This window comes from Cygnus atratus, chromosome 6 (assembly GCF_013377495.2).
Source record: "Cygnus atratus isolate AKBS03 ecotype Queensland, Australia chromosome 6, CAtr_DNAZoo_HiC_assembly, whole genome shotgun sequence".
In the NCBI taxonomy this organism is placed as follows: domain Eukaryota; kingdom Metazoa; phylum Chordata; class Aves; order Anseriformes; family Anatidae; genus Cygnus; species Cygnus atratus.
The window spans coordinates 24,185,307-24,205,224 of NC_066367.1; the positions used below are offsets into that span (position 1 = coordinate 24,185,307).

Genomic DNA, 19,918 nt, shown 5'->3' on the forward strand with positions numbered 1-19,918 from the left:
CATAGAGGGAGACCAGCTTGGTCAGGCAGGACCTGCCTTTCATAAAGCCATGCTGACTGGGTCTGATCGCCTGGTTGTCCTGTATGTGCCATGTGATGGCACTCAAGGTGATCTGATCCATGACCTTCTCTGGCACCGAGGTCCGACTGATAAGCCTGTAATTCCCCAGGTCCTCCTTCTTGCCCTTCTTGTAAATGGGCATCACATCTGTTAACCTCCAGGCAACTGAGACCTCCCTGGTTAGCCAGAACTGCTCGTAAATTATTGGAAGTGACTTGACGAGCACTTTTGACAGCTCATTCAGTACTTTGGGTGGATCCTGTCCGGCCCCATAGATGTGTGTGTTTAAGTGGTGTAACAGGCTGCTAACCATTTCCCCTTGGATTATAAAGGCTTCATTCTGCACCCCGTCTCTGCCTTCCAGCTCAGTGGGCTGGTTACCCCAAGAACAATTAGTCTTACTAATTAAGACCAAGGCAAGTAAGTCATTAAGTACTTCAGCCGTTTCCTCATCTCTCATCACTATGTTTTCTCCATGCATCCAGTAAAGGATGGAGATTCTCCTTAGTCCTCCTTTTATTGTTTATGTATTTATAAAAACATTTGTATTGTCTTTTACTGTAATGCCCAAGTTGAATTCCACCTGGTCTTTGGCCCTTCTAATTTTCTCCCTGAATCATCTCACAACATCTCTGTAGTCTTCCTGAATTGCCTGCCCCTTCTTCCAAAGGTCACAAACTCTCTTTTCTTTCCTAAGGTCCAGAAGAAGCTCTCTGTTCATCCCTGATGTCTCATCTTTTGGGAAATAGGGATGGCCTGCTCCTGTGCCTTCAAGATTTCATTCTTTAAGAATGTCCAGACTTGCTGGACTCTTTTGCTTTTTAGAACTGCCTCTCAAAGAATTTTGTCACACCAGGGTCCCATCTTGGGAACTACCCAAGAAAAGAAGTTGAGCTGCATATATTTCCCCTGATCATGGGTGAATCTGTATGTATATCATTTTGATTTAGACTTCCTGCAGGTTTGTTTGAACCTTTAGCTAATTGCAGCATATATTTTTACGTGTGTGTAATACACAGTGGAAGAACTAAATTTACATGAGATAGCAAAATATATAGGAATTTAGTAAGGAATAGAACTGAAAAATACACAGGAAAAAAGTACCCAGCTGACGCATGTGAAGAGCTATGAAAGACACTTTAATGTACATCTTATAGTATGAGTGCCTCTTGCTTACATTCAACTTATGGTTAAATAACTGGGCCATGCGTGACTATACAGCTTATAATAGGTAAACAAGACCTTTTACCTTTGATAACTTTTTTTCTGCCGTAAACAAGGATAAAGACAATGAACAACTACTGTTTGTTGCTAAATATAGCACACTTTTTACATCATAACAATCATTGGTCAATGTTTTTGCCTGCCATAACTGAACTTCAATGCATATCAGCTTGGTTTTACAGCTTCTGGTAAGTAATTTAGAAATCTCTGCAAAGAAAGACTTGTCTGTGAGTCTTTTCAGGATATCATAACTGCTGTGGCTGTGCAAGCCTGTCTGCACTAACGGTCAACTACCTATTATCTAACTATGTGCTTAATAACTTCATTAATAATATCATTAGAGGAACTGATGTTTCACTGACGTCAGTTCTCCACTTTTGATAATTCTCTGCATCTGGTCTCCTAAACTATCAAATCTCTAAGTCCGTCCAGAGATTTGCAAGCAAGGAGTCACATAGAGCCTCACTGCCCCATCTCTCACTGAGAGAGTCTGTTGTGACCACTGGTTCGTCACAAGCAGAGACAAGAAGATCTGATATGTCTACACATATTTGCTCAGTGTTTGCTTCCTAGAGGAACTGGTGTCTTTTGCACAGTGAATGTGTCACACTTCCCGGAGGTGACAGCAGCAACCAAGTAAGAGCGGAAGTTAACTCTATAGACATGGATTAGGGTATGCCAGCTTCCGTTGTGTACTTGTTGTAGAAAACAGTCTTAATGAACAGGACAATATATTCAACCAGCTGAAGGTGGTGTAGCCAGCTCTCAGCTATTATTATCTACACCTGCTGAAGGCTCAACCCACATTTTTGATAGCACTCTGGGAAGGTCCCTTTTTTCTACACCCTCAATTCACAGCTAACAATAAGATTTTAAAACCTGGATTGGTCCAATCACACCTTGAAGTGGCATTGGGAAATGGGGATGTATCACGATGACTCAGGAATCCAGATGGGAATGGAAAATGGTCAGAAAACTGGTGGCATTCAACTCTCCTGAATGCCTGTCATGGCCAGGTTTGTCTCTGTTTGCACAGAGATTCCCGGCTGAAATATGGGCTGCATCTCCCCAAACAAGTGTTTTTTTAGAGGCATTGAGCTTCACTGGGGGCTCACAGCAGTCAGGGATGATGGAAATGCTCCATCCTGACAAGGGTTTGGGGTTTGTGTAGGTGTCCCCTACCATCTGCGAAGCAGAGCTTTAAGATGGGTGGTAACCTGAGGTTTGTACAAAATACTTCTCATGCGTGTCTTCCTCTTTCTCTGTCAGCTTTGTAGGAAGGGGGGATTTAAGAAGGGGTCTGGAGGACACGGACAGGCTGGGAAGTGGGCGTCAGAGTGAGTGGCAGAGGGGCAGCGGGGTGGCAGTACAGCCGTGCTGAGCATGAGGTGGGGGGTGTTGTGAGGGGCCTGAGCACACCCCAGGCTGTCACGGGGCTGGGCCTGCTCCTCGGGGCACCCTGAGCCCTGGCCATTTCACACATCCCTGGGACCTGGGGCAACAAAGGCTTCCTGGTGGTGCCAGGCCCTGCAGCCAGGGCCTGTCCCACCACCTCAGGGACACTGGGGGCAGCCCCCATGACTGGGTCCCGAGCCCGGTCATGGCCCCTCTGACAGGGCACAGAGGGACAAGATCGGTCGCTCCCTGCAGTATCAGAGAGGCACTCAACTGGTTATTTGCTATCTGCAAGCCACTGATAGTCCTGGTTCAGCAAAAGTTAAAAGTTGAAGACATCCCCATGCTCGCAAACAACTTGAGTAATACTTCCGATGCTGCCTACCCTCTTGCATACAAAGAGAGCCACCCTCTGAATATATTAGATTAGTAAACGAGACTGCATGTCTTGTTAGTACAGCAGATCAAACAAAAGCAGGTGAAGGACGAGGAAAAGCCTTCCACATGCAAAGCTATCATTTTGCATTTGGAAATTGTTCACAACCTGCTGATGTTGCTGGCTGTGGTGCTTACCAGAGGAGAGCAGCTCCACAGATTCCTGAGGTGGCTTTGCAGGGGGAAACACAGATGGGTTGCTCACCCTTCTTGTTCATGGCTGAGAATGACAGGATAGCCTGTGCTTATTTCACAGAAGGGCTTTACTAGCAGCTGTGGCAGGATCCGGGGTCAGCCATACCTTCAAAGTGGGAGAAATGGCACCTTTGCTTGAAAAGGAGGAACTGGAAACCACCATGGGATGTCTGCTGTTCTCAAGAAGTGCATTTTACTAGAGCAGAAACTAGAGTAAATGTATTATTCAGCTAGAGAGGTTGGATAGGTGAGGCAGATGAAAATAAGAGGGTTTGGGAGAAACAGATCCTGCGCACAGGCCTTTTTTCCCATCTTGGTCTCTACGTAGCAATTTTCAGAGGCTTCCTTAGATGCAGTTTCAAAAAGTCTCTCTATCCCACAAGTTTTCCTTGTGTCATGGCTGTGTTACTTGCTCCATGGCATTCTGCACTATTTCCCATTTCCGGATCTGCTGCAGGCTCCCATGTAGGCAAACAGAACAGCCATAATCATTGCCACAATGGCCAAGGATAGTTTGGTTTCTTTGACGTCCAAGATGTAGGTATTTTCTGTTGCTTTTTACTCTGCTGAGCAGTAAGAAGTGCTTTGGTGTAAAAGTTTGTAAGGACAGAGAAGTTGGGGGTCTGAGGCATAGAGCTCGTCTATTCTGGTAATTTATTGCAAAGGAAGTGTGCGTATGTCCCAAGTACTCTAAGTGCGTCCTTAGCATGCTTTGGTATAACATAGCTTCTTCCACTTTAAGAACAGGCGATACTGCAACCTCCACTTAACTTGCACCGAAAGTGTCTGTACATAGAGCTGGCAGGGGCTAGCTAGTGTCCTGTCAGTTCACAGGTCAAATTATTTAGCACTAACTTCCTTGTGTCAACAGGTCTCAAGTGTTTATGACTTACAGGAAGAATATTGCAGATCCAGAAATCTCCTCCCAGCCAGAGGAGGAAGAGAAAAAACAGCTTGGATCTATCATTTGCCACTTGCCACCATGACGTCAGCTCAGGGCTGAACTCTACCTGTGGCTGAGACCTTAAATGAGCTGCCGCTAGAAGAGAAAAGCACTTTCTCTCAAGTTTAACGGCGAGTAGCAGCAGCAACAGAAGCAGCAATGAGAGTCTGTGTATTCTTCACTGTGTTGCTGCTCAGCCTGGTGTTGAGCCTTTCAGACGGTAAGAAACACTATCTTCTGCTTTGGGATTTGTTGGGGAAGCTATTCTGTTACAGTGAATGGATTGCTTAGTGCTTTTAGCAGCTGTTGAGAGACTGAAGGTCGATGGCCAAACACAATTCAGGACGTCTAGATTTTGATTAATTACTGATGAAAAATGTTACTGCAGGAAAACAGTTTTAGTTGTTCACAGAACAATGCAAAAGCACTGGTGCTTGTGATTAACCTAATTTAGCCTGTTCCAAGAGCAGTTTTCAGGACCTGTAGACTAAACCCAGGTAATTCAAGCTCTGTTACAGTCATCACAAAAGATGTGTGTTCTACCCCAGCACCCAGGGAAAGGAGTGCTGCCGCTTGCCTTCCGAATGGAGTCTCCTTAAACAATCAGTATGGAATGCAGTACTGCCTGAGCTGGCTCTGAGCATTTGTTCCCCTTCGATTAAAACTAATTAACCGGAACTTCACCAACTCAGATGGCAGAGGGCTGCACTATAGTCTATTCAAATGCAAGGGCAGGTGTCATTCCTTAAATCTCTTAATTGTTTTTCTAGCATTGTGACAATTTTGGTGGTTGAAGGTCAGAGCATCAGCCTGAACTTGCCTGTCCCTGGTATTCAGTGATGGTTCCAGGGTAGCAGAGGAGTTAGTATCAAAGTTAAGGCAGTTATATGAAGAGTTTTGTGGCAACTTGAACCTGTGAGAGGAAGTCCCAGCTACTTTAAAGAGATATGAGCTAAACTAAGACCTTCACTAATGCTGTCAAGCTTGTTTCAGACGGTGACAGATGGTAGTGAGTCTCCATTGAGTACTGTGAGTGAACATAAGTATTTACAGCAACATCTACAACATGCTACAGACTGATTTTTAACCATAAATTATAAGTGTAGAAGTCTTCATGACTGTCAGTTGTCTGGTTTTCTGTTTCTGGATAACAGCAAGATGTGAAAAATCTTGACCCAAGAAGTACTGAAAGCAAGGGGAGGCTTTCACTGACTTGAGCAGATTTTGCATTAGGTCAGCCCTGCCCAGAAACCTTTTTCATTCTGAGCAAACATTGTAAAAGCTTTGTATCATGTGTCCATTTGCAGAGTACTTACAAACTCCCTGCTCTGCTCAGCAGTCAGATGTCTGTTGTTCCGTAGCCTGCATCTTAAGATCCATTACTTTATCTCTATGGTAAACGTCTGAGTCTATTACACATCCTGTTTCTTTGTGTGGAAGGTTGGGTCTGGGCAGATATGGCCATAAAAGAGCCACCTTTGCTCAATTTACCTTCAACAAGGCCAATGGTAGCTCATGCGCACTGCAGTCACCACAGATGTGATTCTTCCTGAGTCCAAAGGTACTCCTGGAGAGCTGTTAGCCAGAATCTGTACGAGGCTAAGGCCAAGGACTAGCTCCACACGCCGTTAAGGCTGTAACATTGAGTTTGAGAAGGCAATCTAGAACAAGGCACCGAACCCACAGCCTGTGGCCAGCATAGACTCATAGATACTATCACAGTTCCAGCCAAAATGTACATTTCTTCATGTTGACCAGGGAGCAAACCACAGCCTACGGGACTCAGGGACAAGCGAAGGCAGAAGGCTTGGCAGAGAACTGGCACAGTTTCTGGTGTTTCCTCTCCACCCTGAGGATACTAATGGATTACCTTAGGCCTTGCCTTTTTGATATGCATTTCAAAATCAGCTTTACTGATCAGAAGAAAAAAGTCTATTAAATTTTCTTCTGTTTGGGATTTTTGAAGGCCTGTAAAAGTTCTTGAAGGGAGGTGCCAATTTTTCTTTTCTTTTTTTTTTGGGGGGGGGCAGGGGGGATTTTAGAGTCATTTGCAGTATTTTATTTAATATACCAGCTGTAAGAGTATGCTAGTGCCAAGGGTGTTAGCCACAACATTAGCCTTCCATCTGTGCTGTTTATAGTTTAGATTAAATTATGATTGCATCAGCATTAATTGAGATTAAATACATTTATTCCTAACTCATAATAATTAAGTACCTCAGATTGAAGTTATAACGTGATCCAAACTGGCTGTTTATCAGTATAACGAATTGAACAGCAAGCCTGTGTTATTAGTTGCTTTCTTTACTTCTCACATAAATGAAACAAGAAAACCCCAACACCCAAAAAACTTTTACATCTTTATAACAAAAGTTAAGAATGATACTTTTTAAATACAAAAAAGCAAGCAAACAAACAAACAAATCAAAAAAGCACAATAAAGACAACATTCTAAATATAATTAGATGAAAGAGTTGAGAGTTAACACAATAACAGGTAATGCTGAAACCAAAATGGAGGAAACTTCTTTTTCCTCAACGGCTGCCTAGAATCAGCCAGATTTCTTTTCATTCAGAAAAAACTATAATGAGGAAGAAAGAGAATAATGAAAAATCAGAGGCAGAGGGAACTTTCCCACTGGGAGACACATGTCTGCTGGCAACAGAACTGTCTGTGGCTGGGAAGTGCAGCTGAGCCACGGGGGGCAGGGGTGGGGAGGGGTAGGGAGATGTACATCCCTTGTGGAAAATGTACTCAAGAAAGGAGGTTGTTAAAGAGAAGCCAAAAACACATCACACTACAGAGTCATCAGGGCCTGGGACAGCCCAGAGCCAGGGAAAGGCTGCCTTGGGATGGCCCAGTGGACACTACTCACCTCCCCTCCTTATCTGCCCAGAGGTTGTTCTGCACAATTGTTCCCCAAGACTTGTCCTCCGCATACCATGAAGTAGCACTTCTTAGTCTTTTGTTTCCCCTTCATCAGGAAATATAACTTCAACAACTGTGATACCTAGTACTACATCAACAACAAAACCAGGAGATAAAGATGAAAATTTCTCAGGCTGCCCCTTATGAGGACACATTGGGGTTACACAGACCAAGAAGCTCCAAAGCTCCCACAGCCAGTGGCTCATACTCTAGCATGGGTTTCAAAGAGTTTGGGTTTCAAAGAGTTCAAGTTTCATGGGTTTAAAAGACTTCAAAGAGTCTGTTGGTGAAGTCGCAGAGCCCCAGGACAAGGCTGAATGTCCTCTCCTGACTTCCTTCTCCTTCCTGGCTGGCCTTTGCTGTGAGGGAGGAGTGCTGGGGAGGAGTTCACAAACCTGGTCCCCTCCTGGTGAGGCTCTCGGCCTCCTTGATCAGACCTGAGGACCCCCATCTATTTCACACATCCTTGCCATGCAGAAACGGTTGCTGCTTCACAGTTTCCCTAAAAGACTGCCACAGAGCAGGCCACGATGGGTAACGAGTTCAGGGATTGTTGGGTGCCCTTGACCTGCTGTGGCAGTGGGAGTCACCCGTGCAGAGCTGCTTTAGCCAGGTGGAGGGAAGGCTGCCACAGGTTCACCCACTGGACACCCCATATCTCCCCTCCTTACATGTGCAGAGGTAATTCTGCACAAACTGCTTCCCTGGAACGCTCTTCCATGGGTCTTGAAGTAGCCCTATGATGTCTCTTCTTTTCCCTTCATCAGGAGACACAAATACAACCGTGACACCTACTGCTAACTCTGCAACAAAACCAACAGAGGGTAAGAATGAAAAATCCAGCAGGCTGCCCCTTATGGGGACATATTAGGTTTACTCACTGCACGGAGCTCCAGAGCCCCGATAGGCAGTGGCGTATTCCCCTGCCTGGTTTACCCTTAGTTTCTCTGGGGGAGGAGTCGCAGAGCCCCAGGACAAGGCTGAATGTCCTCTCCTGACTTCCTTCTCCTTCCTGGCTGGCCTTTGCTGTGAGGGAGGAGTGCTGGGGAGGAGTTCACAACCTGGTCCCCTCCTGGTGAGGCTCTCAGCCTCCTTGATCAGACCTGAGGACCCCCATCTATTTCACATCCTTGCCATGCAGAAACGGTTTCTGCTTCACAGTTTCCCTAAAAGACTGCCACAGAGCAGGCCACGATGGGTAACGAGTTCAGGGATTGTTGGGTGCCCTTGACCTGCTGTGGCAGTGGGAGTCACCCGTGCAGAGCTGCTTTAGCCAGGTGGAGGGAAGGCTGCCACAGGTTCACCCACTGGACACCCCATATCTCCCCTCCTTACACGTGCAGAGGTAATTCTGCACAAACTGCTTCCCTGGAACGCTCTTCCATGGGTCTTGAAGTAGCCCTATGATGTCTCTTCTTTTCCCTTCATCAGGAGACACAAGTACAACAACTGTGACACCTACTGCTAAGCTCTACAACAAAACCAACAGAAGGTAAGAATGAAAAATCCAGCAGGCTGCCCCTTATGGGGACCTATTAGGTTTACTCACTGCATGGAGCTCCAGAGCCCCGATAGGCAGTGGCGTATTCCCCTGCCTGGTTTACCCTTAGTTTCTCTGGGGGAGGAGTTGCAGAGCCCCAGGACAAGGCTGAATGTCCTCTCCTGACTTCCTTCTCCTTCCTGGTTGGCCTTTGCTGTGAGGGAGGAGTGCTGGGGAGGAGTTCACAAACCTGGTCCCCTCCTGGTGAGGCTCTCGGCCTCCTTGATCAGACCTGAGGACCCCCATCTATTTCACACATCCTTGCCATGCAGAAACGGTTTCTGCTTCGCAGTTTCCCTAAAAGACTGCCACAGAGCAGGCCACGATGGGTAACGAGTTCAGGGATTGTTGGGTGCCCTTGACCTGCTGTGGCAGTGGGAGTCACCCGTGCAGAGCTGCTTTAGCCAGGTGGAGGGAAGGCTGCCACAGGTTCACCCACTGGACACCCCATATCTCCCCTCCTTACACGTGCAGAGGTAATTCTGCACAAACTGCTTCCCTGGAACGCTCTTCCATGGGTCTTGAAGTAGCCCTATGATGTCTCTTCTTTTCCCTTCATCAGGAGACACAAGTACAACAACTGTGACACCTACTGCTAGCTCTACAACAAAACCAACAGAAGGTAAGAATGAAAAATCCAGCAGGCTGCCCCTTATGGGGACATATTAGGTTTACTCACTGCACGGAGCTCCAGAGCCCCGATAGGCAGTGGCGTATTCCCCTGCCTGGTTTACCCTTAGTTTCTCTGGGGGAGGAGTCGCAGAGCCCCAGGACAAGGCTGAATGTCCTCTCCTGACTTCCTTCTCCTTCCTGGCTGGCCTTTGCTGTGAGGGAGGAGTGCTGGGGAGGAGTTCACAACCTGGTCCCCTCCTGGTGAGGCTCTCGGCCTCCTTGATCAGACCTGAGGACCCCCATCTATTTCACACATCCTTGCCATGCAGAAACGGTTTCTGCTTCGCAGTTTCCCTAAAAGACTGCCACAGAGCAGGCCACGATGGGTAACGAGTTCAGGGATTGTTGGGTGCCCTTGACCTGCTGTGGCAGTGGGAGTCACCCGTGCAGAGCTGCTTTAGCCAGGTGGAGGGAAGGCTGCCACAGGTTCACCCACTGGACACCCCATATCTCCCCTCCTTACACGTGCAGAGGTAATTCTGCACAAACTGCTTCCCTGGAACGCTCTTCCATGGGTCTTGAAGTAGCCCTATGATGTCTCTTCTTTTCCCTTCATCAGGAGACACAAGTACAACAACTGTGACACCTACTGCTAGCTCTACAACAAAACCAACAGAAGGTAAGAATGAAAAATCCAGCAGGCTGCCCCTTATGGGGACATATTAGGTTTACTCACTGCACGGAGCTCCAGAGCCCCGATAGGCAGTGGCGTATTCCCCTGCCTGGTTTACCCTTAGTTTCTCTGGGGGAGGAGTCGCAGAGCCCCAGGACAAGGCTGAATGTCCTCTCCTGACTTCCTTCTCCTTCCTGGCTGGCCTTTGCTGTGAGGGAGGAGTGCTGGGGAGGAGTTCACAACCTGGTCCCCTCCTGGTGAGGCTCTCGGCCTCCTTGATCAGACCTGAGGACCCCCATCTATTTCACATCCTTGCCATGCAGAAACGGTTGCTGCTTCAGTTTCCCCAAAAGACTGCCACAGAGCAGGCCACGATGGGTAACGAGTTCAGGGATTGTTGGGTGCCCTTGACCTGCTGTGGCAGTGGGAGTCACCCGTGCAGAGCTGCTTTAGCCAGGTGGAGGGAAGGCTGCCACAGGTTCACCCACTGGACACCCCATATCTCCCCTCCTTACACGTGCAGAGGTAATTCTGCACAAACTGCTTCCCTGGAACGCTCTTCCATGGGTCTTGAAGTAGCCCTATGATGTCTCTTCTTTTCCCTTCATCAGGAGACACAAGTACAACAACTGTGACACCTACTGCTAGCTCTACAACAAAACCAACAGAAGGTAAGAATGAAAAATCCAGCAGGCTGCCCCTTATGGGGACCTATTAGGTTTACTCACTGCATGGAGCTCCAGAGCCCCGATAGGCAGTGGCGTATTCCCCTGCCTGGTTTACCCTTAGTTTCTCTGGGGGAGGAGTCGCAGAGCCCTAGGACAAGGCTGAATGTCCTCTCCTGACTTCCTTCTCCTTCCTGGCTGGCCTTTGCTGTGAGGGAGGAGTGCTGGGGAGGAGTTCACAAACCTGGTCCCCTCCTGGTGAGGCTCTCGGCCTCCTTGATCAGACCTGAGGACCCCCATCTATTTCACACATCCTTGCCATGCAGAAACGGTTGCTGCTTCACAGTTTCCTCAAAAGACTGCCACAGAGCAGGCCACGATGGGTAACGAGTTCAGGGATTGTTGGGTGCCCTTGACCTGCTGTGGCAGTGGGAGTCACCCGTGCAGAGCTGCTTTAGCCAGGTGGAGGGAAGGCTGCCACAGGTTCACCCACTGGACACCCCATATCTCCCCTCCTTACACGTGCAGAGGTAATTCTGCACAAACTGCTTCCCTGGAACGCTCTTCCATGGGTCTTGAAGTAGCCCTATGATGTCTCTTCTTTTCCCTTCATCAGGAGACACAAGTACAACAACTGTGACACCTACTGCTAGCTCTACAACAAAACCAACAGAAGGTAAGAATGAAAAATCCAGCAGGCTGCCCCTTATGGGGACCTATTAGGTTTACTCACTGCACGGAGCTCCAGAGCCCCGATAGGCAGTGGCGTATTCCCCTGCCTGGTTTACCCTTAGTTTCTCTGGGGGAGGAGTCGCAGAGCCCCAGGACAAGGCTGAATGTCCTCTCCTGACTTCCTTCTCCTTCCTGGCTGGCCTTTGCTGTGAGGGAGGAGTGCTGGGGAGGAGTTCACAACCTGGTCCCCTCCTGGTGAGGCTCTCGGCCTCCTTGATCAGACCTGAGGACCCCCATCTATTTCACATCCTTGCCATGCAGAAACGGTTGCTGCTTCACAGTTTCCCCAAAAGACTGCCACAGAGCAGGCCACGATGGGTAACGAGTTCAGGGATTGTTGGGTGCCCTTGACCTGCTGTGGCAGTGGGAGTCACCCGTGCAGAGCTGCTTTAGCCAGGTGGAGGGAAGGCTGCCACAGGTTCACCCACTGGACACCCCATATCTCCCCTCCTTACACGTGCAGAGGTAATTCTGCACAAACTGCTTCCCTGGAACGCTCTTCCATGGGTCTTGAAGTAGCCCTATGATGTCTCTTCTTTTCCCTTCATCAGGAGACACAAGTACAACAACTGTGACACCTACTGCTAGCTCTACAACAAAACCAACAGAAGGTAAGAATGAAAAATCCAGCAGGCTGCCCCTTATGGGGACCTATTAGGTTTACTCACTGCACGGAGCTCCAGAGCCCCGATAGGCAGTGGCGTATTCCCCTGCCTGGTTTACCCTTAATTTCTCTGGGGGAGGAGTCGCAGAGCCCCAGGACAAGGCTGAATGTCCTCTCCTGACTTCCTTCTCCTTCCTGGCTGGCCTTTGCTGTGAGGGAGGAGTGCTGGGGAGGAGTTCACAACCTGGTCCCCTCCTGGTGAGGCTCTCGGCCTCCTTGATCAGACCTGAGGACCCCCATCTATTTCACATCCTTGCCATGCAGAAACGGTTGCTGCTTCACAGTTTCCCCAAAAGACTGCCACAGAGCAGGCCACGATGGGTAACGAGTTCAGGGATTGTTGGGTGCCCTTGACCTGCTGTGGCAGTGGGAGTCACCCGTGCAGAGCTGCTTTAGCCAGGTGGAGGGAAGGCTGCCACAGGTTCACCCACTGGACACCCCATATCTCCCCTCCTTACACGTGCAGAGGTAATTCTGCACAAACTGCTTCCCTGGAACGCTCTTCCATGGGTCTTGAAGTAGCCCTATGATGTCTCTTCTTTTCCCTTCATCAGGAGACACAAGTACAGCAACTGTGACACCTACTGCTAGCTCTACAACAAAACCAACAGAAGGTAAGAATGAAAAATCCAGCAGGCTGCCCCTTATGGGGACCTATTAGGTTTACTCACTGCACGGAGCTCCAGAGCCCCGATAGGCAGTGGCGTATTCCCCTGCCTGGTTTACCCTTAGTTTCTCTGGGGGAGGAGTTGCAGAGCCCCAGGACAAGGCTGAATGTCCTCTCCTGACTTCCTTCTCCTTCCTGGCTGGCCTTTGCTGTGAGGGAGGAGTGCTGGGGAGGAGTTCACAACCTGGTCCCCTCCTGGTGAGGCTCTCGGCCTCCTTGATCAGACCTGAGGACCCCCATCTATTTCACACATCCTTGCCATGCAGAAACGGTTGCTGCTTCATAATTTCTCCAAAAGTGCTGCCAAGGAGGCTGTTGTGGGTAATGAGTTCAGGGACTGCTGGGTGCCCTTGACCTACTCTGGTAGTCAGAGTTATCTGTGCAGAGCTTCCTTAGTGAGGTGGATTTAATGCTGCCAGACGTCCCCGCATTGGACCCCACACACCTCTCCTCTTTATCTGCTCAGAGGTTGTTCTGCACACACAAGGGTTCCCCAAGACTTCTTCTCCACACACCATGAAGTAGCACTACAATGTCTTTTGTTTTCCCCTCATCAGGAAACACAACTAGAACAACTGTGACACCTGCTGCTACAACTACAACAAAACCAACAGCAGGTAAGGATGAAAAATCCCTCAAATCAACCCTCATAGGGACACTCTGGGGTTACTCAGTCCCATTGGGGATGGCCTTTTCTTTTGCCGAGCCTTGCCTGAGTTTCTGTGGAGGAGGTGTCAGAGAACCTCAGGACAAGGCTGAATGTCCTCTCCTGACACCTTCTCCTTCCTGGCTGATCTTTGCTGCAAGGGAGAAGTGCTGGAGAGGATTTCACAAACCTGGTCCCCTCCTGGTGAGGCTCTCGGCCTCCTTGATCAGACCTGAGGACCCCCATCTATTTCACACATCCTTGCCATGCAGAAACGGTTGCTGCTTCATAATTTCTCCAAAAGTGCTGCCAAGGAGGCTGTTGTGGGTAATGAGTTCAGGGACTGCTGGGTGCCCTTGACCTACTCTGGTAGTCAGAGTTGTCTGTGCAGAGCTTCCTTAGTGAGGTGGATTTAATGCTGCCAGACGTCCCCGCATTGGACCCCACACACCTCTCCTCTTTATCTGCTCAGAGGTTGTTCTGCACACACAAGGGTTCCCCAAGACTTCTTCTCCACACACCATGAAGTAGCACTACAATGTCTTTTGTTTTCCCCTCATCAGGAAACACAACTAGAACAACTGTGACACCTGCTGCTACAACTACAACAAAACCAACAGCAGGTAAGGATGAAAAATCCCTCAAATCAACCCTCATAGGAACACTCTGGGGTTACTCAGTCCCATTGGGGATGGCCTTTTCTTTTGCCAAGCCTCGCCTGAGTTTCTGTGGAGGAGGTGTCAGAGAACCTCAGGACAAGGCTGAATGTCCTCTCCTGACACCTTCTCCTTCCTGGCTGATCTTTGCTGCAAGGGAGAAGTGCTGGAGAGGATTTCACAAACCTGGTCCCCTCCTGGTGAGGCTCTCGGCCTCCTTGATCAGACCTGAGGACCCCCATCTATTTCACATCCTTGCCATGCAGAAACGGTTGCTGCTTCACAGTTTCCCCAAAAGACTGCCACAGAGCAGGCCACGATGGGTAACGAGTTCAGGGATTGTTGGGTGCCCTTGACCTGCTGTGGCAGTGGGAGTCACCCGTGCAGAGCTGCTTTAGCCAGGTGGAGGGAAGGCTGCCACAGGTTCACCCACTGGACACCCCATATCTCCCCTCCTTACATGTGCAGAGGTAATTCTGCACAAACTGCTTCCCTGGAACGCTCTTCCATGGGTCTTGAAGTAGCCCTATGATGTCTCTTCTTTTCCCTTCATCAGGAGACACAAGTACAGCAACTGTGACACCTACTGCTAACTCTACAACAAAACCAACAGAAGGTAAGAATGAAAAATCCAGCAGGCTGCCCCTTATGGGGACCTATTAGGTTTACTCACTGCACGGAGCTCCAGAGCCCCGATAGGCAGTGGCGTATTCCCCTGCCTGGTTTACCCTTAGTTTCTCTGGGGGAGGAGTTGCAGAGCCCCAGGACAAGGCTGAATGTCCTCTCCTGACTTCCTTCTCCTTCCTGGCTGGCCTTTGCTGTGAGGGAGGAGTGCTGGGGAGGAGTTCACAACCTGGTCCCCTCCTGGTGAGGCTCTCGGCCTCCTTGATCAGACCTGAGGACCCCCATCTATTTCACACATCCTTGCCATGCAGAAACGGTTGCTGCTTCATAATTTCTCCAAAAGTGCTGCCAAGGAGGCTGTTGTGGGTAATGAGTTCAGGGACTGCTGGGTGCCCTTGACCTACTCTGGTAGTCAGAGTTATCTGTGCAGAGCTTCCTTAGTGAGGTGGATTTAATGCTGCCAGACGTCCCCGCATTGGACCCCACACACCTCTCCTCTTTATCTGCTCAGAGGTTGTTCTGCACACACAAGGGTTCCCCAAGACTTCTTCTCCACACACCATGAAGTAGCACTACAATGTCTTTTGTTTTCCCCTCATCAGGAAACACAACTAGAACAACTGTGACACCTGCTGCTACAACTACAACAAAACCAACAGCAGGTAAGGATGAAAAATCCCTCAAATCAACCCTCATAGGGACACTCTGGGGTTACTCAGTCCCATTGGGGATGGCCTTTTCTTTTGCCAAGCCTCGCCTGAGTTTCTGTGGAGGAGGTGTCAGAGAACCTCAGGACAAGGCTGAATGTCCTCTCCTGACACCTTCTCCTTCCTGGCTGATCTTTGCTGCAAGGGAGAAGTGCTGGGGAGGATTTCACAAACCTGGTCCCTTTCTGAGTAGGTACTCAGACCCCTTAATTAGATTCAAAGACCCACATCTATTTCACACATCCTTCCCATGTATAAATAGTTGCTGCTTCACAGTTTCCCCAAAGGACTGCCACAGAGCAGGCCGTCATGAATAGTGCTTTCAGAGGCTGGTGGGTGTCCTTGACATCCTCTGGCAGTTAGAATCACCTCTGCAGATCTTCATTGGTCAAGTGGAGGTAGCTATCCTGCAGGGAGTCTAGGTTGTGTGCATAACTGGACCAACTGTATCCAGCCTGTGTTCCTGAGCTTGGGGGATTATGCTCTTCTTGTGGGAATGTGATGAAGCTTGACTATTGCAATTTCGTAGAAATCTTGACATCGATATCTTTCATCTTTGTATCAGGGGATCAATGCAACCCAAATCCTTGTGGAGAAAATTTGGCTAAATGTATTGCTCTGTATTACCACTATGTTTGCCAGTGCCCCTATGGATTCTACTACAGCAACAGTACTTGTCAGACAGGTGAGTTGCAGGACAGCAATCTATATTTTAGATAACTGCAATCTATATTTTAGGTACTTCACAGATAACTGCTCAAGTGGAGTTTTCTTCCCACATGCCTGGTTCTCATGTTATAATTGAAAACATAATCAGTCTGGGAAAATAGCTGGTGAATAATGCCTTGTTTTGCAGGCAGCCACTGCTACAATGACCTAGATTGTTATCTCACGAAACAGTAACAGCCAAAGAGGTTAATGTAATAAGAAAAGAAGGTGAATTCCCTGAGTGTCAGGCATGCTGGAGATCAAAATGTGTGAAAACCAGGAAAGAAATGCAAGTGTAAGCCGGACATTACGTTTATGGCCAAGATTTATAAGAGCCCAAGCCTATAAAGACAGAATATTTGCCTTGATTTTCCCTCTTGCTAATCTTTCATCACAGTCCTGTTGAAATGCACCTCTGAGATGCTGTTGAAGGACAAGCATGTGAGCAAATGGGGCTTGTTATTTAAGTGCCAGCAGGTAGGACTATCAAATTTACGTGTGAGCCTAAGCAAACACGTAGACACCGAATTGGTTTTTTAGATATGGTGAACCATGTTAGCTGCTTAGTGGCTGTGACTGCAGATTTAGTCTTTAATGTATATCACTAAATTCTGTAACACCTCAGATGGAGTCTTTTGTTAGCTTTGGACCATGCTTATAGTTAATGTCATTCAATTTCACAGTCTGGCCAGTTTAATTGAGACCAGGATCCTGCCTGCTTCTCAGGTAGCCGGAGTATGTCCCCCATTGTTGCTGAACTGATTGAGCACACATTTGTTCCATACCAAATCCTCCATGGATATATGAAAAATAGCGAAGATTGATTTCTGTGCTCTATTTCCTCATCTCTGAAGGCTGGAGAACCCTAAGGTGAAACCCAAATTACTTGAATGCTTTCTAATAAATTAATAACCTCTGTTTTCATTGCAGGGAAAATATTCCCAGGGACTGTTACACTGAAACAATTTTACTCTAAGGATGTTGAAGATGTAAATTCCACACTGTATCTAGAGATGTTCCAAAATATAACAAATTTTGTGAGTGACTTTATTTTTAAACTTTCCTGCATATTTAATGCTTTACTGAATGTGATGCAGACAGAGGGGATACATGCTGCCTTTATGGTATAGCCTCAGATAGTTTCAGTTAGGAAATCTACTTTCAAAGAATACTTCACACTCACTTAGACCTATTTATTAAAGAGTTGAATTTTGCCCTCAGATGACTATATGTATGGCTCTTGCTGAAGGAAGTGTTGCACCTGAGATAAAGTAATATTGGCATTCCCTGTGTTCTGGGAAGTCCTCAAATAAATTGCTCTGTATATGAAAGCACCATTCTCTCTCCAGAAACCATTGGGTGAGGCAAAGTTTTCCAAAACATTTAGTTTCTGATCTTTACTGTTTTCTGAGGGCTCTGTAATACTCAGTAGTTGACTAAACACAAAAAACTTCTTTCCTTTCCCTGTCCTTTCCCTGTCCTTTCCCCATCCTTTCCACAAAGCACAAACTTTTCAGAATGACTGTCTAGTTGTGTCTAAATACCTAAATAATGTCTCTTCCATAAGCATACCAGTATCCGTATTTTAATTATATTAATGAAATGGATATTACACATGTTGAGCATTCTGTGATTATGGATAAAATCTTGTAATGGATTTCCCGTAGAAGTAAGTAAAATGAAATGTTTAATTCACACTGCTCTGTAAGCAAACTAGGGGATTTGCCTAGGTCAGTTTTCTGGAAGTAAGGAATCAGAGAACCATAGAATATCTGAGTTGGAAGGGACGCACAAGGATCACCCAAGGGTTCCAAAGGACCACTCCCCCCAAAAAAAAGGAAGGAAGAAGAGGTCTGCACCTCTGCCAGAGGCCTGATCAGAGAATATGAAATATTAATGAAATATTAATCAGAAGTCATCACACATGGTTTACAAATTCTTCATGTTATTATATTGCTTCCTGTGAAATTCTTAGCAGGGAGTAACCAAAAGTTGTCCCTTCAGAATGTTAAAAAAACAGTTTGCTCATTTTTTTGGTCCTACATTTTTTCATGTCATGGCTACATGACATGCAGCACTAGAATAGATATGTAATACTATAAAAAGTGAAAATAACATAAAAACAATTTTCATTTTATTATAAAGAAGGTTTATCTTTCATTTCAGCTAACTTAGGCACTTTTTCTCATGGTGCCTCCTGCGTATGTGGCAGCTGGCTGCCTCCACTAGTTGTTCCCTGCTTCACACAGTGTGAGGGAGAGCAGTGACTTTTCTACTGACCCTATCCATCCCCTTGTACTTTTACCAGTGCTGTGTTTCTCCCCACAAGATCAGCCCCTGATGATCCCACTTGATTGCATGTTAGGGACATGTGCCATCTGTAAGGATGTCTACTTTTCCCTTTTCCCTCTACATCTATGTAGGTTGGTACTGCAGACTCCCTTCTAAGTGGTGAGTCTGCAAGGCAGTGTCTGTAGCTGTCCAGCCAGTCTGCCCAAATGCACTGCTTGCCATTCATGCAACTCATGTCTCTCCATTCATCCACTGCTCTCCCGTATTTCCTGTTTTGCAGCATCACCCCACAGCTCTTCTTCTCCTGCAGTATCTTGCATGGCTGATGTGACTGATTGGTTTATTTTATTTGTGCCCATGGTAATGTGTTCTGGGTTAAAAATTCACAGCTTGAAGAATCAGTGCTTCATGGGATTATGGTCTATGTTTCTGCTTGGCTTTAACTCCAATTCATGTATCTTTTTACAGTTTGAGGATGCTTTTAACTTAACAGACTTCCAACAGACCGTCATCGTGGAAGTTAAGTAAGTTTGCCAGTTTGTTTCTTCCACTGCGTGTGAAGCTTGCTTTGTGTGCTTCCCACAGACCCCATTTTAATCTGTTTCCTGTGGAGTACTCAGTTCAAGAAAGAATATGGGATGAATTCAGTTCAGTATGACTGTTGTTAAATCAGGCCATTCATTTGCTATTTTTAAAATCCCTGCTCCATTTTTGCTCTGTAGATTTCCGATAGGTCTGTGAAGTGGGCAGGCTGTGACAGCTCTACAGTAGATCTCCCACTTTTATCACCATGTAGGATACAGCACTGTGCCAGTGACTAGGCAGTTTGTTCTTGTGATGGCTGACATGCTTCTGAAAATGTAACAATTAACACTGAAGTTCCAATGAATATGTCCAACTTGGAGTCCCAATTTAATTTCAGAAATGGCCTAATTACAGAAGCCCACTGCATTTCTTTCCGTATTTGCTGGTCTCTCCTGATGGCAGGCTGAACAAAAAGGTTATTGAATGGGCTGTGGGCATAGGTCCTTTGCTGGTCTAGATGGACACTTCAAGATGTCCTTCTCTTCCCATCCCCATCTGTTACAGATTACTGTTCTGAGAGCTTTGCCATCTTCTCTGCACACACTCCCTAACCCACATCAAGCAAAACTTGGCATGATAACACACGGAGCAGTGTAAACCCTTTCAGCTAATCCTGTGGCTTGATCAATTAAGCAGACTGTTGTTCTAGAAGAGTTGTGAGGGCAGTAACTTCCATCAGAGGGATTGTGACAAACACATGGGCACAGTAACTTTTTAAGGCACTACAGCAATCTGCCATTTAAAGTTATTTGTGTGCATGTCCAAGCGCTATGAAGTTCAAGCTGAAGAACAGGGTTGTAGTCACTGCTGCGCTGCACCACATGCTAAGGAGATCGCTATCCAGCTGAACCCGATCCAGCTAGTGTGAAGTTATCATAACTATAGTGCAAACAGACCCTTCTGACTTCATTGTGGTCATACCCCAAATTATCCTCACCATGCTTCAGGATGGGTTCTCCAAGTCAGT

General features: G+C 47.2%; 1 protein-coding gene across 1 annotated transcript; it reads left to right on the top strand.

Annotated features, from left to right (window-relative positions):
* The first annotated feature begins 9,045 nt into the window (after nt 1–9,045).
* Nucleotides 9,046–18,894, top strand: MUC13 (mucin 13, cell surface associated). The gene is made up of 12 exons (XM_050711663.1): nt 9,046–9,049; nt 9,283–9,342; nt 9,952–10,011; nt 10,617–10,676; nt 11,287–11,346; nt 11,954–12,013; nt 12,621–12,680; nt 13,291–13,350; nt 13,943–14,002; nt 15,932–16,051; nt 17,005–17,111; nt 18,835–18,894. The coding sequence occupies exons 1-12, from the start codon at nt 9,046–9,048 to the stop codon at nt 18,892–18,894; spliced, it is 771 nt and encodes a 256-aa protein (XP_050567620.1).
* The last annotated feature ends 1,024 nt before the right edge of the window (nt 18,895–19,918 follow it).